General features: G+C 40.2%; 2 protein-coding genes and 1 long non-coding RNA gene across 3 annotated transcripts; 2 read left to right on the forward strand and 1 right to left on the reverse strand.

The window, feature by feature from the left end:
* Positions 1 to 1643: 1643 nt before the first annotated feature.
* On the reverse strand, positions 1644 to 9695 carry psma5 (proteasome 20S subunit alpha 5). The gene is made up of 10 exons (XM_082533137.1): positions 9596 to 9695; positions 9232 to 9282; positions 8772 to 8838; positions 8542 to 8668; positions 7309 to 7376; positions 7116 to 7223; positions 6958 to 7016; positions 6758 to 6860; positions 2193 to 2279; positions 1644 to 2041 (listed from the first exon to the last, which is right to left on the reverse strand). Exons 2-10 carry the CDS (start codon positions 9258 to 9260, stop codon positions 1964 to 1966), a joined length of 726 nt encoding a protein of 241 aa, XP_082389263.1. The 5' UTR covers positions 9261 to 9282; positions 9596 to 9695; the 3' UTR covers positions 1644 to 1963.
* A 727-nt stretch (positions 9696 to 10422) lies between these two features.
* Positions 10423 to 23615, forward strand: LOC309706515 (matrix remodeling-associated protein 8-like). The gene is made up of 12 exons (XM_082533129.1): positions 10423 to 10964; positions 11524 to 11550; positions 11635 to 11937; positions 12691 to 12792; positions 12884 to 13017; positions 15186 to 15365; positions 18111 to 18252; positions 20480 to 20638; positions 20733 to 20757; positions 20837 to 20922; positions 21010 to 21081; positions 21163 to 23615. The coding sequence occupies exons 1-12, from the start codon at positions 10913 to 10915 to the stop codon at positions 21183 to 21185; spliced, it is 1305 nt and encodes a 434-aa protein (XP_082389255.1). The 5' UTR covers positions 10423 to 10912; the 3' UTR covers positions 21186 to 23615.
* Positions 13026 to 15012, forward strand: LOC309706522. The gene is made up of 2 exons (XR_014276747.1): positions 13026 to 14183; positions 14271 to 15012. It is a non-coding gene; the product is annotated as an uncharacterized lncRNA (long non-coding RNA).
* Positions 23616 to 23651: the final 36 nt, after the last annotated feature.

A 23651-nucleotide genomic window follows, 5' to 3' on the forward strand; every position in this document is an offset into this window, starting at 1 on the left:
CAAATAATCTACAGCACGGCTTCCTTCTCTCTCCCTCTCGCTCTTTTTTTTTTGCACAGCAGCGGTAGTTTCACTTTTTATTGTGAAACAGCTAGTGAAGGTTCTTACATACAGATCCCTCAAAATAAAACTTAAGTTTTTTAATACAAAAAATATATTTTAAATTTGTTTGGTTTCTTTTTTGTATTAGTTGACAAAAAAAATGCATCAACAGTTGAGGAATTAAAGCCATTTTATACTTAGACCCTGTTTCTGAGGTTTAAAATTAATTAGCCAAACTAAGATAATTACAATATACAAGGATTGTTTTCAGTGTTTTGAATGAAATCTTTTGCAGTCAGTGACTGTGTAAAGCACAGGTGTCGAACTCCAGGCCTCGAGGGCCAGTGTCCGGCAGGTCTTAGATGTGTCCTTGATCCAACTCAGCTGATTTAAATGTCTAAATGACCTCCTCAACATGTCTTGAAGTTCTCCACAGGCCTGGTAATGAACTAATCATTTGATTCAAGTGTGTTGACCCAGGGTGAGATCTAAAACCTGCAGGACACTGGCCCTCAAGGCCTGGAGTTCGACACCTGTGGTGTAAAGTCTTGAAACCATGGACATCATGTATCATGTATCTTCCTGGTCGAGATGCTCTGCAGGCTTTTACATCAGCCACCTTTCTTTCGCATTATTCTTCGATTCAGTTGTGAAGCACCGTCCAATCAGTTTTTCAACATTTGGAGTATAAGCAGAGTGTATAGGCCTGTATACTTGAGAATCCTGCTGCTTCCATCAGCAGCCACACATACCCAAGCCATAATACTGCCTCCACCATGTTTGTCAGATAATGTAGTATGCCTCAAATAATGACCCGTTTCTGTCCTCCATACTTTTCTCTTTCCATTATTCTGGTAAAGTCATCTGTCCAAAGAATTTTTTCCAGAACTGTGCAGGCTCTTTCTAGAAAAAAGTCTTTTCCAGCCTTCCTGTTTTTATAATCAGCATTTTGAATCTTGTTGTAAACTCCTTCTCCAATCATAAAAACATGATTGCAGATCTTGACAGTGATGCGCCTGTCCTTGACTCGTAAAGTTATTTTTCTTAAACAATGGAAATAATTATATAATTATCCACTTTAGCTGTCTCCTGTGGTCTTTCAATCCTTCTGTTCCTGCTGAACTGATCAGTGGATTCCTTCTTCTAAATCATGAAACAGATTGCCAATTTGGCTGCTCCGAAGGTTTTTTGCTCTCTCTGATCAGTTTATTTTAGATTTTCAGCCTAGTCATAGAATCCCTCACTTATATTACTAAAAAGTTATGAAACACAAATTCAATACTTTGAATAAATTTAAGACATTACATCTGCATTACTTCTCATCAAATAAGGGAGCAGGCCTAACCTGGTCATGAAAGCACTTGCCAATTGTTTAGTTAATTCTGAGCCTCTGAAAATGGGAGACTGTGTATATAAACAGGCCTTTTTGACAAAGGATGATGCCTTCAATTTAGTTTTTGCTAACATGTGTATGGTATCATGAGCACAAAACTAAACCAGTTACGCTGCGTTTGCAATACGGTTTACTAATACTAATTAGATATTATTGAAATACCATAGTTGAAAGACAAGAAAAACAAAAACTGCAAAGAGTCGGCAACTTTCTGAATACAACAGTTTAATTGTACTGATTCGTAACAAAAATACCCCTCCCACTCCTCCCCCACATTTTTCCCCCTTGCCACTCAGTTATAAGTCCCGGTCAGACTCCTGTACAGACACGTACAGATACTGAGAGACGTAAAGAAAAATTATTGGATCGTATATAGAAACTGCTTCTGCACTGCAATTTTGAATGCAGCAAATAATGAGAATGTACGGATAGAAAGTTGTGGCTGCTTTGTGACATTCGGCCCAGGTGCGCCTTCACACCCTCTTCCCTCGTGCCCAGAACTGAAACCGAGACCAAGTCTTTCCTGCTCTAGATGTCCTTGATTACCTCCTCCAGCTCCTCTTTGGAATACATGTGGAAGGTCTTACCAGGCTCTACTGTTGCCAGCTGTAGAGGAGACAGATTAAGAAAGTATGTGTGAAAAACAACCATTTAGACAACAGCAGGTCTTTGCAACTTAAGTCCAAATAACACAGCTGATTTGGTTGGAAATGGACAGATACAACCTTCTGGCATCAAGTATCAGAGTGGGACAAACCTCAATGTTGGTGGCGTTGAGCTTCTCCTCCATCACCTGCTTCAGAATGGTGAGAGATGACTTGATGGCTTCTTTTAATGTCATGGACTGTCAGATTTCCAGAGACAGGGAAAGACAAAAAGCCAAAACTATTCAAATCTGCGTGTCCATAGTTTTCACAACATACACCCGTCCATCATGGAGAAATTCTGACTATATTCTAGGGCTGCCACAAACGATTATTTTGATAGTTGACTAGTCACCGATTATTTTTGCGATTAGTCGACTAATCAGATCATGCATCCATTGGACGTAAAACGTCCAGCTTATTGCACCAGCAGCATCTGCTCTTATATAACTATCATTAGCTTACAGCTTTAAGTGTTTAAGGTATGTGCTAACTAAAAATAAAGACAAGATGATAGTTTATTAAATTTTAATGAAATTTGCAGATTGTTTCGGTAGAGTTTAATAAACTCCTTGCTATCTAAAATATAACGGGACACCGGAGTATATTCTCCAGCATCTCACACTTCTGATAATCAGCTGTCTGCTTGACATTTATTCAGCTGTGTAAAAACTATAACTTTAATCTCAGCCAAACCGATTTACAGTGTTGGGGAGTAACGGAATACATGTACCGCCGTTACGTATTTAAAATACAAAATATGAGCAACTGTATTCCGTTACAGTTACCGTTTAAAAAGGTGGCATTTAGAATACAGTTACTTTGTTGAAATAAATGGATTACACGGCGGTACTTTCCTGTTTCATATTGTTGCGGGTCAGGACTGTTTGGGTTTTGTTTGACAGCTGTTCTGTTGTTCCAGGCGGCAGCGTTACGGTTGCCATGGTTACAGGATTGACACGCTCTCTGCGACTGTGTTTCCTGGGTGAGAGAGCGGCGCCTTTTTGTTGTTGTTGTGCTAAGCTAATAGGCAGAATGCTACAGGCATAGCCCCAATTATTGCATAGCCCTAAAGAATGTAGCCTCATGGGCAGTGTAGTCCATGCTGCAGGGAGAATGGACTGCGTTATGTGTCTGTGAGCGCGAGGAGGGAGAAAAGGAGCTGTCATCGAGGAGAAAAGGGAGCTGGAAGCATGTAAATATAATAATAACCACTGCAGCTAAGAAGAGTGCCCGATGAGCCCAGTTGTAAGTAAGCTATTAAGACTCGACTGTACGCTGTGTTCGTGTTTTCCTCCGAAACAATCCGATTGTTCAGTCTGACGTCACTAGCCGTGTCTGGACCTAAACTCCGCTGCAGGTCCATATATCAAACGATCACTATGGCATTACTGAGAGTTGAAAAACTGTCTAAAGTCTTTCATCTTTAATAAAATGATCAGCGTTCTGCTCTACCAGGTGTAACAATTCATGAAAACGGAATTTATGACATTTAACGGAGTTAGAAGTTAGAAGCTAGCGAGCTAACTTCCTGCTATCTAAATACAATATAGCATGTCCTGACTGCGGGGTTTTGGAAACAAATTAAAAAGTACAGCTCTGTTATCACTTCCAACATAAATGAAGACAGAAAACTAAACAGCAGTGACGTTTGTAGGGTTACTGAAGTTTGGCTAGCTGGTATATAATGATGTGCTACGTGGCCGCTAGCGACACAGCTATGTTAGCATAATATAAACAAGATAACTTTTTTTTCCACTGATAAAAGTTAACGTGAGTGTTCTCAGTGGTCAGGAACAAATGTAATCACATGGCAGGATGCTGTAAAAGGACCAAACTTCAGCCAGGAGAACAACTGAGATAATCCATCCACAATACAAGGTTAGTCATTCATATACTGCTGCATGGGCTGGGCTGTAGTTACATCCTAAGGTTTTAAAAACTGAGCTTAAATAAATGATTAGCGGTAATAAAAGCCGAGGGAGGTCAACAGTGATCTCTGACTGTTTTAGAAGCTTTTTGAGATTAAATAGAAGAAAATACATAACATTAAACATGTTAACAACACAAAAGCCATATTAAACGCAGACTACTTTAGACCCGGAAGTAGGATTCGTCGCGTCATCACTGAACAACCGGATAAGTTCCGTTGGAGCAGCCTTTCAACGCCTCTCTCTGTCTCTGGCTAGCAAAGTTGACCCAGACAACATGCCCCAAAATACATTTTGGGGCATGTATTCTGTAATCTGTAGTGGAATACATTTTAAAAGTAACCTTCCCAACACTGCCGATTTACTCAGGAACAAATAAAATACTGAAAAAAAGCCAAACAATAACATTTTTAAGTTATCTAAGTGACTTACATATCATGTTTAACCTGAGTAGCAAAAGACGGCGGTGGGTTTGAAAACGATTTGCTGGGAGTCCAGTGTTCTCACGGGCTCTAGTGAGCCTTGCCCCCGGCTAGCTATCGAGCTAGTGGGTAACAGACGTCTCCGAAAACGTCGGAGCGCTTTTGAAAATATGTGGTGTCTTGAAAAACTGAGCAGATATTTGAGGTTTATACAGTTACATTCTCGCCTGAAAATATGTTAAACGTTTAATTTTGTGACCCAGAAAGAATAATAAGAGTAGTATTAAAACTAACTAGCTGTCGCCATAGACTACGTGCACGTTAGCATATGCTACTTCCGGTGCGGAAACTACTGTGGGGAGCTTTGTTTCCAGTGTCCTATTCGCGCCTTGTTTACGGTCCAAAACAAGTTAAGCAAATGAATGAATCAAGCGGTGATTTACATTTCTATAGATGTCTTGGGCATTTACCCAATATATCTGTAAATGATGTTCATCGACTTGTCGATATTTTTTCCCCACGTCTCAGGGCAAAAGAGAAAATGGATTCAAATGTTATATTTCTCAGCTGTCCCTCATTTATCGCGGGTGTTATGTTCTAAAAATAACCAGCGATAGGTGAAATCAAGTAGCTAATTTTATTTTTTGACGGTGCAAAACGTTTCGTCGACATCGTGGACATACAGTACTGCACTTCAGAGTCACACTGCTAGCGATCGATGCAGCGATTCTATACTGTACAGGAGAGAGGTCACGGAGGAGATCGTCTGCAGCGATCAGGACACAATGTGATGTAAAAAAAAATAAAAATAAGCATGCAAACTTGCACTAAAAAATCCGCGAAACAGCGAGGTGAAAGGTGAACCGCGTTATAGCGAGGGACCGCTGTAATTTTGAAGGTAAGTCACAACATACCCTTCGTAAATACTAATGTATAGAAACCGTTACCAGCAATCGTTCAGCAATTTTTCATTTTTTGCTTTTTTGATCATTAGATTTTTTTAATGACACAACAGTGGTGAGTGTTCCCACCTTCTGCTCCAGAAGGTGGGAACACTCACCACTGTTGTGTCATAAACTTAACGCGATCTTTCCCTTTTCGAGTTTTGGACATGATTTTGGAGTATATCTTCGCAGTAGCGATTGACCGCAAAGTAAAGCTACCGGAAATGTACAACCCCACATCCGGTCTCAAACCAGGAAGTTAGCATTTTCTTGTGCACAGGGTCTATTGTTGGAAACTGTTGGAAACTGTGCTATGAATTCTGGGACAGAGCTACTTCTTTTTCTTCGGGGTTTAACGGCAGCTGGCATCCTTATACATGCAGTGCTGCCATCTTCTGTTTCCGTTATTACACTCTTAAATCCTGCTACTTATTCCTGCGTCTTTTGTGATCTTACAAAGCTTCAAACGATGCGTCGACTATTAAATCAGTCGTCGACAATTTTGATAGTCGACGTAATCTTGACTAGTTGACTAATCGTGGCAGCCCTACTATATTCAAAATGTTAAATGACCTGAGTCAAACCTTCCCTGTAACTCTTTAAGGCGTGGGACATATTTTAAATTGTCCCTTGCCAGCTAAGCCATATATTAAATTATAAATGCCTGTGAGTGTAGTATACATAAGTAAAACACAAAAATTGTATGTTCTCGCCATTTATGACCATTTAATACCAGACATAAATGTCTAAAATATGTCTGTCAACATTTTTCAATACTTCTCTGTGCTGACTGATTTATTTCATGTTCCTTAAACGTCGCTTAACCAAAACCTAAATTAGTCAGCACAGCGATCATTCATCCCAGCCACAAGTTTATGGTTATTCCACAAACCAGGAACTGCATCACTGTTTAGTGGACGAGCGCAGACAGACAGATGTGGCATCTCCAGAAATTTTGTTTTAAATATTTCAGCTGAAGCTTTGGGAAGCTGAGACAGGTTTTTTTTCTACATTTCTTGGGTGCTGTGGCCAAAGTAGCTTAAGAGTGTGTTTTTTTTTACCTTTTTTTTTCTTTTTTTTTTTAAGAACTTCTGGTTTCCCATCTTGGACAAATGTCCAAGAAAACTATTTGTATGTTTGTAGCAACAGAGTGATGGAAGTTGAGACACTGATATTGAAATATCCTCATCAGCTGTAACTTGTCTTGTACCAGCTAAGTGGACTCAATCTGACCGCTGAAGCAGGCTGTGTTCCAGCATGACATGGGAGTGTGAAGAAAACACAGGAGTACCGTACTTAACTGGATAACATGAGTGAATTACACAGCGTGTAATGCAGGCATATGGTTGGTACAATGCTATGGTATCATGGCTGTTATTACCTTGTGGTAGACCTCTTGCAGAGAGCTCTGTGCTCCCTCAGATGCAGAACCGATGGCCCGAGCATCACACTGCACAAAAGTTCCTGATGGGTCCATGTGATACCTGTATTACACACACACAAAAAAACGATACATGTGTTTAAGCAAAGCAAGCAAATATCCCTTAAATTTTAAAATAATAAACAATTATCTTGACATACAGCTGAGGTCCTTTTTCATCAACTCCCCCAAACAGAAGCGCTACACCAAAAGGTCGACTCTGTTTAAAACAAAGCAAAGACACAAATAGAAGTTAAACATCAAACTTTTTAGGTCTGCATCTCAAAATTAAAACACAAACACTGGCTGAGTGACTCACCATGGCACCAGGGTCTGCATCTTCCTCACCAAACTGCAGCGCCAGGTTGGACACAGCCTGAGTCACACTCTCCACTGTCATCGTCTCATTGTAAGTGAACCAGTGGTTCTGAAACAGAGCACATACAGGTTAACCGCAGATAAACACAGCACTCTAAATATGCCTTATACAGCGCTGTGCTCTGAAATCATACCTGTGTTTCCACTCTTGCTTTGTCGATAAGAGTCTTGGCATCAGCTATCAAGCCGCTCATGGCACAGCCTAAGACGTGAAAAGAAAGAAAACTAAATTGCATTTATCTTTCACAAGCTGTGGCCTAAAGCAAGACTCTTCACCATCAAAGTGAGACAAACGAGATGAAATTTCGTGTAATCCGAAGGAAAGCTTTACTGTGCAAGAATGTGGATGATTAAAATTTGTCTGAAACAGCTACAACAACAGTGTGAAAATTAAAGTTGAGGACTTGATTTGCTTAGCTTTGCGAGACAGTGTTCTGACTAATTTAAGCCACTTATACCAAAGAGTTTTTGCTGAAGCAAAGGAAAGAGAATCATTTCTCGAGGTGTTTTTTTTAAAAAGATGAATACTCTCCCTTAAACAGAGGGCTGCAAAAAAAACAAACCCCAAAACAAAACAAAAAAAACGACACACTGACAATTACAAAATATTTGGGGGAAAAAAAAGAAAAGAGAACTTTAAGATATTTTCACCAATCTTTACATGGAGTAGCCCAGTGATATTCTCTGGTTTAAAGTACTATTAATGGCACTTTGTTTACTTAAAATGTTTATTTATCTATTTTCTGCTTTACAGTCTTGCAAAGGGACCAAATAATAAAGAGATGATGCTTTCAAAAATAATTTCATTAACAGCTTTAATTTGGTCTATATTGTCACACAAACTATATCAGCCAAAAAACTAAATCTAATAATATTTGGTTTAAGCAATGCTTGGTTTAAATGGCTCTGATTTAATTGCAAAAATATTTAAAATCAGTGCTCTGAAGTAAATCAGAGAGGGTCTGGCTGGAATCTTTTTTAAGATTTAATGAATTCACATGGAATGACTCTTTAGGTTGTTTCAATCTATTGATCTAGACGGTTTCAGTTGCTTTTGTCCACATTTCTCTTTTTTGTAAGGGAATAAAAGTTTTTGGAAATTGAAGTGTACATTCAATTAATAATAATATTTTCTGGGCTAAAAAGAAAATAATAAATATTTTTGCTTTTCTTTTTCTTTAACAATATTGCACTGGATTTCTGTGTAAAAAAAACAAAAACAATAACATGCATTTCAAGTCCAATTTTAATCAAAGAATCAATTAACTGGTTTAGCTGACTGGATATCTTTTCTCATTACAAAAAACAGCCAGTAATATTATGTCAACAAAAGCCTTAATCCTTTGTCATGGTCCATTTCCACTTACCAATGTGACTATCAATCTCCACGATCTTCTCAATGCTGTTGGGCTCCATCAGGGGAGAGGTGATCCTCTTCTCCACAGCCAGACATACCCCTTCTGAAGTCTGGATACCGATGGCTGTGGAGCCCAACTAGAAGAGCAAAGCCAGGCCAAAGAAAATAGATGAGCTCGAATATAATCACTTTGTTTAATAACCGCGCAGAAATAGTTAAAGATTCCTGTGAAGTACTCACTTTTATTGCCTCTATGGCATATTCAACCTGGAACAATCTTCCCTCAGGAGAAAATGTGTTCACACCTCTGGAAAACAGAAATTAAAGTTTAGAAATTTTAACAACGATTAATATATTAAAGATAGCTGTAAACGTTATTTTTCACTATTATTATTTGCACGTCTATTACCTCATAACAGTAAAGTAAATAAACGCTCAGCTTGAAAAGGATGGCATACCGAAAGTGAAAGCAAACCAACTTTTTCCTAACATTGATTATTAGCTGCTAGCTGATACAAGCTGTAGAGACACTGTTACAATAAGGGTTTAACGAAATCAGTATTTTCTATATTTTCTTTAGGCGTTTAACCGGGCTTTCTTTCTCGGGTAGACAATAAAACACCTGTGTGCTCTCGTTCGTTTGTTCATTTCCCTCTGTTAAGCGCTCAATAAATGACAAAGCAGTTTGTGCTGCACCTACCTGTCATATTCCGATCTGGTCAAAAACATCTTTTAACGTTAAACGCAGGATCTAGAAAAAGATAGATGCGTTATTTGCGTAAGATTAATGTACAGTACCAACAAGATAAAGCAAATATTGAGAGCTGATTCTAGTTTTTGGTTTCAAGTTTGCTGTGACACCGGGTTATCTGCTAGCTGCAGTTAGCGGTGATACCGAGCAGGCGTGCTAGCTAACAGCGCAACCAATTACACAATTAACTGCATATTAGACACAAATATACATCAAACATCAAAATTCCATCAGTTTAACAATGTCCAGGGAAATATATGTGTACAATTTCCCAGTATTATTCAAAATAACTTCACTTGCTCGGCTCGTTTACCTTCAGCCAAAAACCCTTCAATGAGTTCGCTTGTTTCAGAGGAAGCGTTTGGTGTGTTACATCCAAACGCGCCGGTTGTTAGCAATTCCCTAACTAACGTTCCGCGTCTCCAAGTCAAAATATACTTCATTAAATTAACTTTATTTATGTACTCTGAATTTAAACGCTTTTGATTTTGTGGTTGTTATTATGTGTTTTTACTTGTAAAATTCAAAAACAAGAAAGCACATTATAATACTGGTATTTGTGAAAAATTAGGAAAATTAAAGCTGGGTAATGTTGCCTGAAAACACGATGTTGTTTCCTACAATCATAATTTTTCTTTTTGTCTGAAGACAAATTGTTAATGAAATTTACTGAAGACAAATAATTGTTCCAATTCGTGCAAATCAGAATAACAAGAATACAACTTAACAAAAACAGACAAAGGTAATGATCGTTGGGTGCCATGCGTTTGCGTACATGTATTATCCAACATTACACGACTGGTGAGTACAGTGTCCCATATGGTCTAGCGGTTAGGATTCCTGGTTTTCACCCAGGCGGCCCGGGTTCGACTCCCGGTATGGGAACGCCTCTTTTGTGACGATGGGATTTTAATGTCTTTCACGTGAATGTCGAACTTGGCCTTCGTAGTGACAAAATGGCACAATGGGCTCCAAAACACAGTATAATTTATTAAATTATTGTGGTCACTTGAGAGCGGAACCAACCGCTGGGTGTCGTTATTGAGCTGAATTAGAAGAGACGATGACCTGTTGATTTCTCTGATTTCTTCATCAGGTTAAATACCCCAAAATATAAAATATTTTGCGCCTATCGAGATTAGTCGTCGTTAAGTTATCTGCTATGCTCTTGGAAATGATTGTTTGGCTTACTATGCTGAGTGCTACTGGAAAAATAGTGTGGCTTTTGAAATGTGCTCTAATACGAATACCAATATGTCACCACTGCAAAAGTAATGATGTACAGCTATTAACACAACTTAGTGGAAAAGTAAGAGAATGTAAGTGTAAAAACAAAAGTCTCTCTTGAGATTTTTTATTGTAGGCTAATTAGTCGGGGGGTTTGTGAGAGGAGGTTTACTTGGCGGTGTCGGGTTTCATTTCCCGGCTGATTTCAGTTCCGCTCGGTTCTGTTTTGGTTCTGTGGTGAAGCTCTAACTTAATGCTGTGGCAGCGAAGGTCTCTCCAAACTCTGAAATGTGACTAACCTTGACGGGTTGCTGTTGCGAACAGACAGGCTGGACATATTTTCTCATGCTCAGGGCGGGCTGCCAGGTGCAGAACACTGACTTATCGGCTTAAAACTGAAAAGATGAAAACCAAGAGGGACGACATCATTTTTCAGACTCTCCTCTTGATCCACAGTAAGTAGGCTGGAGTGAAGCACTGTTTTGCTTTTGTTGCAAGCGTGGATAGACTTTGCATTCGTGAGTTAAAGTATTTTAGAAGTTGGACTCAGCAGTGGAGAACACTCTAAAGAAATTAAAAATATATTTTACTAAGTAACTTTTCCTCGTTTTTCCTTTTGTTCTGAGGTGAAAGAACGTTTGAAAGATTTGTTAAAGATTTGTTTGTTTGTTTCTAGTGTCGTTAAGGTAGATTGATGTATTTGACCTTTCTGGGCTGATTTTAAAACCAGACTTCCGTCCACACTTACAGCGCAGATACATTCTTCGGAGATGAGAAACACTGAGGGAGGGTTCATTTCAATCAGGCCTAACTGCACAGTACAAAAACAAAGCCCAAAAGGGTTTCCAGATAGCAATATATATTAGTTTACACCGGCAGTAAATTGCCTACACACACACATGCACACACATACATGCATTTTCAGATGCAGGGACCTACAGATTTGGTCTGAATATCTGTTTAAGTGATTAACCCTTTTGCTTATTTCTACTGTTTTTTGTTTTGTTTTTTCAGTCCCTGTGGCCTGCTTCTTCACTGCAGGTAGGTTTCTCCTTGTGTGTGTGCACATGTGATCTATGTGTCCATGAGTACTAAAAATGTTACATCCTGTCTGTCCTTTGTCAGTGTCATGTCAGGCTGAGAGCAGCAGCGTGGTTGTGGCAGGTTATAATGTGAGCTCCCGCGCTGGTTCAAAGCTGGTGCTGCAGTGTGTGAGCAGCCGGATGGTGTGGACCAGGGACAGGGTGAGAGACAGGCAGAGGGTGATCCACTGGGATATGTACCGGGCTTATCCGGACTACGCCATGGAAAGGGTAGTGGACATGTTCTCAGCAGGAGAACAAAGGATGTACAACTCCTACAATCTGGGCAGGGTTGGTCTCAACCCGACAGCCTTCAAAGATGGAAACTTCTCCCTGGTTATCAAAGGTCACACACACATACAGACACATTCTGTTTTTGTCTTTCATGTGTAACTGTAACTGGCCAACATTACTTTGTTGGTGTGTCTCACTGTGGCTTTGCTTGTTATGTTCTTATAACAAATATTTCAGATCACATATTAAGTATGTAGACAAATATTTTAAAAGAAAGGTGAATCATTGCCACTGAAATGCAGTTAAAATCAAAGACCATCTAGATATTTGTTAGGGTAGAAAGCCAAATGCATCCTGACACACTCCCCTCACAATCAGATATCATCCCCTTATCACCTCTCTTCCATGCAGAGGTATGGCTAAATTGCATCAGTGTGACCACTATACTGTTACAGGGCAACCATGTCTTCTAATAGAGGCAGTCGGTCTGGCTATGATTAAAATCATTAAAGCTCTGTGTGGAAATTTTTCAAGTGATTTAGTTCGGTATTTGTCTCTGATTTCCCGTCAGTGCGCAACTGGTCCCCATTGCCACCCCATTACCAAAAACTAAAATGCCCAGTTTACATAGATTACCATCCAACACCAAATCTCAAACACAGAGTCAACAAAGGTTTCACAGATACCTAAATGCCACACAAAGGAATAAATATGAAGCCTCTATAAACTACATTACTTGATAATGAAAAAAAAATGCCATTAAATCTAAAAGGTTTTGGAAAAAGGTTTGCTTTAATATGAAGTTTGCACTTCTGTTTCCTAAGTGGCCATGCTTGATTTGCTGTACTTCTACATGTGATGACAGATGTGACGATGAATGACCGAGGTCTGTACTCCTGCAACCTCCACCATCTCTACTGCAACTTTTACGAGACAGTCAGAGTCCAGCTCAATGTCACTAAATCACGTATGTATCACACTCTATCAGCTATCAGCACGTGAGCTGAAGTACATTAGTATTAATCCACAAACCCCTTTGACTTGTTTTTGCCACAAAGGCCGTAAAGAACAGCGATACTGGAATGGGCATAATGCCGTGTTCGTGGTGCTGCTTGGGAGCACTGCAGTGCTGCCGTGCACCAACCGACGTAGTGTGTGGACAGACTGGAGCGACCAGGAGGAGGATCAGCAGGTGTTTCTACTTGTTTCCCGAGACAGATCAAGAGCTAACATTTGTTTTTAACATTACAATTGACATGTACATGTCCTGGTTAATCTGCTTTGGATTATTTCTTTGAACTGTTTTTCCAGGGTGTAACAATTGTACAGCATACATGTTTAATGACTTTAATGACAAGAACTGAGTGCAAATCACTCTTTTTGGCAGAAATGGTAGAGGTTATTTAATTGGTTGATTGAGATATCTTTTAAGCATAGTCCTCAAATTTCAATGAGGTGAGTTCGGGAATTTGGGAAGGCCATTCCAGTTGCTTAATGTTAATCTACTTTATTTATTCCAAAACCAGTTTTGACGTGTTTGGGATCATTTTCCTGTTGAAACACCGAACTGTGTCCAAGTTTCAACCATTTAGCTGATGATTTGAGGTGAATTTGAAGAATTTGGAGGCAATCCTCCTTCTTTCTTATTCCATCTACTTTGTACAATGTACCGGTACCACTAGCAGCAACACAGCCCCAGAGCATGATGGTCACCACCGTGCTTGACAGTTGGTACAATGTTCTTAGGTTTGAAAGCCTTACCTTTAACTCTTCAACCATCCCGCTTCTCATTATATCCAAAGAGTTTAATGTTTGTCTCATCTGACCGTCTTATTTTTCTCCAGAAGGCATTTGACTGGTCCATATGGACAGCTGCAAAAAAAAGAGTTTATTTTGGAGCAGGAGCTTCCTTCTTGGTCGGCACCCTCTCTGTACATGGTGATTTAAAATTCACTTCACCATGGACAGTGATGCTGGTCTTCCAGCAGTTTCCAGTTAATGTCAGGCTTGATGCTTGGTGATTCCTGGGTTGTTCCAGAACATCCTCACCAATTTCCTCTCATCAGAGGGAAACTGTCATGGTCTGGCTCTGATGACCCAGAGCTCATGTATTTCTTGTATATGTTTTTCCATATGTTATGGTGGTTTTCTCTCCCTTTTTGTCCTTTCTCCCTGGGTGCTCCCGGATGTTTTGGGGTCGCTGAGGGGACTGCGACCCGGAAGTGTTCCCGCACTGGGGACTGCCGCACCTGCCGCCCATTAGCCCTCACCAGCTGCAGCTGATGGCTTCATGAGGGGCGCCTTATTTAAGAAGGTGGCGGAGCCCCAGTCGGCGCGGGATCATACTAAGTCGAACCTGTTAAGTACCTCCGTAGATTAGTGCGTTGTGATCGGCTTCGCTACTAAAGGCTGCCTGCTGAGCTGTGTGTGTTTTTGTGTCACCAGGAGTCGGGAGTCAGGAACGTCGTCACGAGGAGAAATCACTGAGTGGAATCGGGTTTTTGGAGTTGTCACCTTTTCACTGCTATGGACACGTGCACTGTGTGGGATTCTTGGAGGAATCGCCACAGGAGTCACAGTGCTTGAATTGTATATAGTTGTCGTTTCTGTCCACTCGCCATAAATAAATCCACTGTCCTTCACTTGAGTCTCGCGTTTGGGCCCTACTTTCTCTACAACTCCACGGTCTGCCGTCGCAGCCCGTGACAGAAACTGTCTTTGCCCAAACTGACCCAAATTGCCTTTGCCAAGACAGTTTGGGTCTTTGCCCACATCTTGGCAAATTAATAATGCATCCAAATAACTTGTACATACATAAAGTTGTTTTAAGTGATGATTTTGGATTAAGCAGTTGTTTTAGAAATGGCTCCAAGAGACCTTACTTGTGTGAATCTACAGTTCTCCTTGTTAGATTTTCACTGAGTTCCTTGGAGTTTCCTGTTGTTCTGAGTATTGGTCAGTCCAATGGATGCTGCCAAACAAATCCTTTTTATGTTGCCAAAGATAAACTATCAGTTGTCATCAATCATGATCACAAACAAAAAGTTAAACAAGGGGTTAATAGGCCTTGGCATTGTTAAAAGACATTGTAGAACTTTCAGCACTACTTATTAAAAGATTGAATTAAGTGTGTGTTGACTCGAGGATTTGAGAAAATCCTAAATAAATTCAGAACTTGTGCACCCTGTTCTTGTTGTTTTGTTTTTTGTTTTAATCATTAAAGATGTATGCTGTACAATCATTCCACCCTGGAAAAGAAATCATTAAAAGTCCAAAATTATGATTGCATTCATGCTCATAATTAACATGTGTAAATGTTTGACTACAATTGTACATTAACTGATATATCTGGCTCTTTAGGTGGTTCACTGGGACCGTCAGGCTCCAGGAATTTCCCATGACCGAGCTGACCGGCTTGTGGACCTGTACGCCTCTGGGGAGCAGCGGAGCTATGGACCTCTGTTCCTTCAGAGGAAGATGAATATCAGCAATCACGCCTTCTCCGAAGGAGACTTCTCACTCACCATATCTGATCTGCAGGTGCGTATGTGTGAGCTTTTTAAAAGAGAGCTACTTAAACAAAAGTGGTATAGGCTCACTTCTCATGAGGTTCATCTGTGCTTTAACAAATCTGTGGTCCAATGCTCTTGGCATAAAAGCGTCTGCAAAAGCGTGTATTTGTGTGTATACATGTAAACAGTGTTTCCAGAACAGATGAAACTCTCATTAGTAATGCATCTCTTTTCAAGTCAAACTTTATTGCTCCATTGGGAAAAATGAGGTTTTAAACCACAATATGTTGGGCAACCAATGCAGTTTTAAAAAAACCCAACAGCAACAGTTATTGCCATTTGTTATAATAGCAAGCAGATCTCATAAATCATAACATTTCATTTATATACAGGCTCGGGAAACTTTAGGGAGCCGTTTTCTGGTCAGCTACAAAAAACCATAGGCAGATGTTTTCAAAATTAACACAATTTTTTTTCTCAGATATCAGTTGTGTGTAACGGCACAACTTCTCTGATGCATGAAAACAGATGTGTTTAACATGGGCCTAATTTTTTTCTTTTCTCTGTCTTACATACAGCTGTGGTCAGGCATTTACATGCACTCATGAATGCTTTTAATGCTTTCTTTAAACTGTCCTGTGTTTCCAGCGTTTAATGACTGTACAACATGTAAAATCTTCAATAACTTTTAAAAAAATAAGATTTTGATGCACAGTTTAAATTTATTTCGGATTTTCTTGAATTCACAGAGTGCCCTTAAAGGAGCTAAAACAGCTTGTTTCATACAGAGCATGAACTGAGGGGGTGTTTGAAAAAATCTGTATCAACAATTCACTTCTGACTCTTGCACAAATGTATTTTTGACAAATCCCAGATGTTGCTAAATTCTGCTGTTCAACTCTGTGGTGAAAGTAAACAGGTTTGCCTGTTAGTCTATTGAGCAATATTGTTTTTTTTAGTCTTGCACATGTAGGACCCAAGGAATTGATAATAATTTATGATTTTGTCATACATTTTTTTCCCTTTCTGGTGATTTGTAGTTAGTAGCATTGTTCAGCTGTTATTCTCACCATTATAAAGCCCAAAGATCCTTAGCTGACTACCCCAGTGTTTCGATTGCACTTTGGATCTGATGTAATGACCATCATGATCATTGTCAAGTAACGCTTTTAATTCATGGCCAAATTTGTGTCAGGAAACAATTTTTAAGGAGGTGGCGCAGGGAGAAAAGGCTAAGGTATGCCAAATTATAAAAGAACAGGGTTAGGAGAGGGGCACAACAGTGAGTATCTACAGCTATCTGTAAAACATGGTACAGCCTCTGTCATGGTTTCCTGCTGCATTTCAGCCAGTGGTGTTGGGAATCTTGTCAAAGACCCACAGATGTTATTGGACGGATCCATGATGCAATACATCTGGAAAGCATGACATTATTCTAAACACACTGACAATGCAGTAAAAACATACCTGGATAGAAAAACGCCCAATGCAACACTATCAGTCATGGCCCAGACCTCAACATTATTGAAGCAGTGTTGGATCATTGTGGCCGAGAATAGAACAAAATTCTGGAGAGCTATTCCTGAGAACTACTTTAAAAAATGACCCGAAAAAAAGCTTTCTTTAGAGAGTTCAGGCTGTGTTGAAGAATAATAGTGGTCATACTAAATATTGACTTTCAAGCTTATTATTATTATTATGTACAAACTGTTTTTGTCTTATGGTAAATGGCCTGTATTTGTATAGCGCTTTACTAGTCCCTAAGGACCCCAAAGCACTTTACACAACCAGTCATCCACCCAGACATTCACACACTGGTGATGGCAAGCTACATTGTAGCCACAGCCTCCCTGGGGCACACTGACAAAGGCCACCGGGCCCTCTGGCCACCACCAGTAGGCAACGGGCGAAGTGTCTTGCCCAAGGACACAAGACCGAGACTGTCCAAGCCGGGGCTCGAACCGGCAACAAGGCGAACTCCCCACTCTTGAGCCACGATCGCTCCTAATATACTCTATCTCCATTTATAATAACCTATGGACCTATTTCACATTTTCCTAGCAAAATATGAAGAAATGAGGAATTGCTTAAGACTTTTGCACAGTACTGTATAATCACAGAGCTTTACTCTTATTCAAGAAAGTCTTGGGTCATTCCATGAAAAATGAGTGAGGACCTCCTATCTAATCTTCTCAGAACCAGCTGATTTCTTTTCTACTGTAATTTTACTAGTGTTAATGATGCGACGCAAAATTTTACTGCCAGATTGAAGATTTGCAGCTTGTAAGTCATGTAATATTTTTTTCCAGCATTTTTGAGCCTGTATCGATCCCTTGTTGAGTACAGAGGATGGATAAAACACATTTAATCTCACAATCTAAGACCAAAATCTTTTTTTTAGATCAGATCAGCCACTGGGATGGGCTTAGGTGGGGTGGCTGATATAAAACAATCTAGCAACATTTGATTACGGGCTTATTTTCTAGCCACGATTCATTACACAGTGAAAATAAAATATTGATGTGAAAAAAATCTTTAAAGAGAATTCAATCTTTTAATAAACTTGGATTTAATTTCTATTAAATTCATTATATTTGTATAGTTCATATTGTTAATATTAATAGAGTTTGTACTGATGCCCTTTGTACAATCTCGGTCCTATTTTTCACTCTTCTTTGATATTTTCTTCCATTTGTCTGTCTGCTAACAACAACCCATTTTAGGGTTTTGACTTTATATACATATAGTTTAATGTGTATTTGTGTTCTGACAGCCAGCAGACCAGGGGCTGTATTCCTGCCACCTCCACCATCATTACTGCGGTCTCCACGAGAGAAGAGTATTTCAGGTCACAGTGGAGCCTTCGCTGGTTAAGCCAACAATGCCGGCTAAATCACTGCCCAGCGAAGACAAGGGTAACTCACAAAAACACAAACACACAGTCTCTTTCTTCCTGTTCTTGTCAGCATGAGTATCTTAGTAGAGAAAATGTTTTATGACCTGGTGGATTTGAACTATCATGTGTACGATTAGGAGAAGGGGAAACATACACATCTGCTCTTTCCTTCACTCATCCCGTCTTGTTTTGTCCTCATTCACTGACTCACACTCTACAAAAGAAGTAGCAGCAGAGGAAGAAAAAAAAGAAAGGGTGTGGGTGAAGAGACCCTCTTATTTCTTGCACTGTCAGCTTCTTTGATGCCAGGCCTTTTAACCTCCGCCAAAACCCTCTAAGCCTCACCCTCGCCACTTTTCACGTTTGTCTAAATTTCACGTATGTGTGTAGTTGCACATTTAAGGTTTGTAGGGATTGCTCTGTCCACACAAATTTCTCAACTCTTTGCCTGGTCTGAAAAGTTCTTTTGTTGGGTGGACATCAGTAAAAGAGAAAAGACACAGTGGAGAGGAGGAGGAGGGGTGTTTGGCACGATGGCTTGCCAGCAGCCTACCTCAAATTCTTCGATAATGAGAGAGTTTCTGGTGCATGGGTTTGTTTTTCCAGAAGGTAACTGAAGCAAAGTTGCTAATGGCACATGTATCAATGTGGGAAAATCATCGAGACGGCTTTAGAAATGGCTGAGTCCATCTGTGTGTGTAAATATGTGTGTGTGCCTAAAGTTCATGCCAAGAAGACCGATCTCATTTCAGTGGAATCTCTTGCATACAGTCACAGGACTGAAGTCCAGATCTGCCCACTCAATTAATCCTTCGCTCCCAGAGCTGTAATAATAAAGTAGGATTTTATCCACGGGAATGGTGCTGGTTTATCTGTTTTGTTGCCTGCTCCTCTGCACTCTCAGACATTACAGTAGTCTACTGCAGTATTATGTCTTCCTATCTCTCTCGTTTCGTCTGTCTGCTGCCGTGTTGACTTTGGCTCTCTCCACGCATTCAGCAAGAATTTGTCTCACTCATTACCCCACTTTTGTTTGCCTTCTGCTGGGTCCTTCTTATTTTTCTGCTTTGATGAGCTCGCCTGACTTTTTCCCTTCACATATAAAGAAAGGAGCCATTTTCTGCAGCTTTTGGACAAGAACAGGAAGCGTGCCTCATCTGCAAAACAGCTGGTCACACAAGTCGAAAGTCAAACTGAAAGGTAGACAGAGGGAGAAAGAGAGGAAAGAAGAACAAGAAGGGAGCGAGGAATTTGTTGATGAAATGGGGTCGATGAGATGTAGGTCACCCTTTCCCTCCCTCCCTCCCATTAGAGTTATTTATCCGTGGAGTTTTAGCACCGTCATTGCGGCCAGTTTGAATAAAAACACACATGTTCTCATGTCAGGGGAGGAAAAAAGTCTTTATAAAACAATCAGAGGATTTGTAACGTCGATGTGTTTTGTTTTTATGTTTTCTTTTTTGTGTCCATGTGCTGTGTTTGGGATGTCTGCTAGAAATCTTTTCTAGCTTTATTCTGTGAGGCATACCTCTGGAGAAACATCTCATCGTCTCCTTCCTCTCCCTCGGCTCTCACTGCTTCCTTCACTTCTCTCGCGCTTGTCGCTTTTCTGTGTTTTACTGCCAGGAAAAGTAAATCAGAGCATGACAGTCTGGATCTCATTTTGGCTTTAATATGTTGAGTCTGAGGTCCGCAGCTGCCTCCTGCCTTGCACTTTTTTAACTCTTTTTTTTTTTTTTCTCCTTATGAAGCTAAATGAAACCAGACTCGCCTTGATCCTCTCTTTGTGAATACTCAGCAGAACCGTGCTGAGATAGAAAAAAGACGACTAATTATTTCTCACTTCCATAACGTGTTTTGCATGTCGTACAGCAGGAAATCTAGTACAACATGTGTAGGATAAAAAAAAAAAAGGTCGTCTCATGTGAGCCATGCCACCGGATGTACCAGCAAGGAGAGCGTGTCTTTATGGTGTAAACACAAAATACTAACAACAAGATGAGTCTCAGCAGAAATCTGTGGGGGGGTTTTTTTTTCTTTTCCCTCCAAGTCTTTAGCCGGTACACTGTCCAAAACAAAAAACAATGTGACACTCACGACAGGAGTAATGTCTGTTCAAATGGAAGCTCCGGTCTTGTTTACTACATCTGTAAACCACGTAATGACACACCGGTTTGTTTGTGAGGGAAAAGATGAAGAACAGATGAAAAAGAAATGCTGACTGCTGTCACTCTTCTATTGCTCAGAGACAGCTAAGGCTGAATCACCGCGAGTCATCACCGTCATCTTGCCTGAGCAAAGGCACCACTTTCTCCTGCCTCTGGGCTACGTCCTCACCTCCTTCCTGCTCCTGGCATTTGTTGTCCTCATCATCGTTGTCATCGTACGACGACGCACGACCAAAGGTGTGAAGCTGACGGCTGATTTCAGATAAATCACTCAGAATCTGCTTTTTTCCCCCCTTCTTTTGAATCTCATTAAATGTTCTTGTGTTTGCAGAAATGTATCCTCAGTCGTATATGGGGTGAGTGCTGACAATACACACAGACACACACACATATAACCGCTTTCTTCACCCACGTGTGTCCCCCTCACTGTGATAGGCCCAGCAGAAGTCAGAGCTGCTCAGATGAGTTTGAGATGGACGTTACTGAGGTGAATGTGTGCAGCCCGGAGGAAAGAAGATTCGGTGAGTTAAGAGAAAGAAAAGAGTGGAGTGTAAAAAAATATTGGTTCATCTCTCAGATGGGATTAGATGTGGTCTTTCTGTGTTTAGACTACAAGAACAACCTGCTGAAAGAAAAAGCCCACGTGAAAACTCAGCCAAAATTCATTGATCTCGACAAAGGTACACAGACACATGCGAACATCTATCATAAATCACCTGACACTCTCTTCCTCAAACTCAATCCATCTTTCTTTCTTGCAGAGATGCAGAAGTTCTCTAAGTGAAATAAAAGAAGTGGAACTGGAGTCACTGGCTGGTCCAGAGGCTGCGCTCCAAGATAAACACCTCCATACCGTCTTCTGTCCTGTCAGGAGAGATGCCGCAGAGAGAAACGCAGTGTTGCAAAAATCTGTGTTGTGACATTCAGAAAAAGAACACTGAGGTTTTGTGTTGCCAAATTGTAGATATTAGATACAAACAGGACTGTGAAAAAGTATACGCCCCCTTCCTCATTTCTTAGTTTGTTTGTGTATTTGTCACACTTACATGTTTTAGATCATCAAACAAATTTTACTATTAGACAAAGATAATCAGAGTAAATACAAAATCCAGTTTTCACATGGTGATTTCATTTATTAATTGGTTTAAAAAAGAAATATCCAAAAATGCTCTGGAATTCCAGTGAGCCAGAGTGAGAGCCATTATCCACAAACGGAGGATAATGGACTTGGACCAGTGCTGAACTTTACTAGGAGTGGCTGCCCCACTAAAATTGCTCCAAGAGCGCATCGACAACTCAGGGCAACTCCAGGAGTTCACAAAAGAACCCAGAACAACATTTAAAGAGCTGCAGACCTCACTTTTCTTAGTTAAGGTCAGAGTTCATGATTCAACAGTTGGGAAAAAAATAATAAGACTGAGCAAAAATGGCATCCATGGGAGAGCTCCAAGGAGAAAACCACAGCTGACTGAACACAACAAAAATCTCATCTCACATTTGGAAAATATTCTGTGGACAAAGGCTGAACTTTTTGGAAGGTTTCAGTCCCGTTACATGTTGTGTAAATCTAAAACAGCATTTCATAAAGAGAACATGGTGGTGGCAGTGTTGGCTAATCGATGGAACCATTAATTCTGCTCTCTACCTAAAAATCCCGTCTGATCGTCAGTTCGTGTTTTCGCAACAGGACAATGGTCCAAAACACACTAGCAAGGCCACCTCTGAAATGTTTAAAAAAGTGTTTTGGAGTGGCCTAGTCAAAGTCGGGACTTGAATCGGATTGAGATGCGTGGGCCAAAATTCCTCCACACTGGTGTCAAAGACTCATCGACAATGATCACAACCACTTGATTGTGAAACTTGATTGCCTAATAACTGGTTGTGCCACAATGAGGGTGAATACTTTTTCACACAGGGCCGGCTTGGTTTGGATCACTTTTTTCCCCTTAATAAATAAAATCATCATTTAAAAATTCAGGTTATCTTTGTTTGATGATCTGAAACATATAGCTGTGACAAATATGCAAAAAAATCCTAAGAAATGAGGAAGAGGGAAAATTCTTTTTCACTGCACTAAGATTGACCTGGCTGCGAAAGGAAGGAGAAATGTGTGCACAGATCGCACAGAACTGACTCACTTCTGAGTTGGTTAAGATAAAGTTCCAGCCTGAATCATTATTCCTTTAGTTAGAAAGTTTTTATGCTGATTTTGCTCTTTTTCTTTTCCTCCCATAAGCGCCACTGAAGTGTTACCATAACTCTGCACTGCGTCCAGTAGCTGCTGACTAACTGTATGCTCACTCACCACCAAGCAGAATATGTGAAACGTTCTGTTTTGTATCCACGCTCTGATGCAGATATTTTTTATTGTACACTTGCTTAGTGGGCATCACCCTGCTTCTTTTTTCCTCTGTGAATGTAGGAGGCGTGTTTCACAGCAGTTTCTCTTACCCTTTGTTGGATTTAGTCATGTTATAACCAGTATAGCAACCGTCTCACACAACTTCAAACAACGCAGTTAAATCAAAATACAAACCAGCTGGTTAAACAACGCTGTTGTAAATTCTCTGCTGTCACTGCTGCTGTTACTGTGTGAAATCAAAATATTGCATTCAGCCAAGTGGCTCCTGGTACTTACAGGCAGGCGTTTTTATTACAGTTAAAACCACCAAAAAATCTGGAAGGTGAAATTTTATTGTTTCCACTCTGTGTGAGAATAGATGTTTACCTCACTTTCTATTTTTGGGCTTCATCTTCGTTCATCCCACAAGTAGTGCCCATTGTGGAAAAGGAAGTTAGAGAGCAGAAGTTCTTAGCCATTTAAAAACTCCTGGGTTTCTGCTTTCACTTGTCTGAGCAGACCTTGTACCCCGGTTTTATTATTATTATTGTAATATTCTGATGTTGCTTGCTGTATTTGTATTTGACGGCATCAACTTGATTTCTCTCGTGTGTTGTGCGCCCCCTAGCTTAGTCTGCATTAACTACTACAAAGTAAAATCCCAGCATTACAGTGTCTAAGACATAAAGGAGGACACCATCCTACTTGCAGTACTCTGTGTGAATAACACTCCACTCTTAAAGAAAAAAAGATTGCTGTTACATCTGCTGTGGCTTTTGCTTTTCTCAGTTAGCCATGCTTGATACTAATTTAACTACCTATTGTTGTGTTGTACTGTACTGCTAATCCAGTAAAAATGAAAAACAAAAGACAGACTGTGTGTTGCTGTGTAGTTTCATTTCTAAGCCA

This window comes from Aulonocara stuartgranti, assembly GCF_965226115.1.
Source record: "Aulonocara stuartgranti genome assembly, chromosome: 5".
Lineage (NCBI taxonomy): Eukaryota > Metazoa > Chordata > Actinopteri > Cichliformes > Cichlidae > Aulonocara > Aulonocara stuartgranti.

Bases quoted from the DNA above. Each gene is read 5' to 3' on its own strand.
- psma5 (XM_082533137.1), bottom strand. From the start codon at position 9,260: ATGTTTTTGACCAGATCGGAATATGACAG. The intron at 8,669-8,771 runs GTGAGTACTTCA...TTGCTCTTCTAG, and splicing joins ATGCCATAGAGGCAATAAAA to TTGGGCTCCACAGCCATCGG. The intron at 2,280-6,757 runs GTAATAACAGCC...GAAATCTGACAG, and splicing joins TGCAAGAGGTCTACCACAAG to TCCATGACATTAAAAGAAGC.
- LOC309706515 (XM_082533129.1), top strand. From the start codon at position 10,913: ATGAAAACCAAGAGGGACGACATCATTTTTCAGACTCTCCTCTTGATC. The intron at 18,253-20,479 runs GTAACTCACAAA...TCTATTGCTCAG, and splicing joins ACTGCCCAGCGAAGACAAGG to AGACAGCTAAGGCTGAATCA. The intron at 20,923-21,009 runs GTGAGTTAAGAG...TTCTGTGTTTAG, and splicing joins CCCGGAGGAAAGAAGATTCG to ACTACAAGAACAACCTGCTG.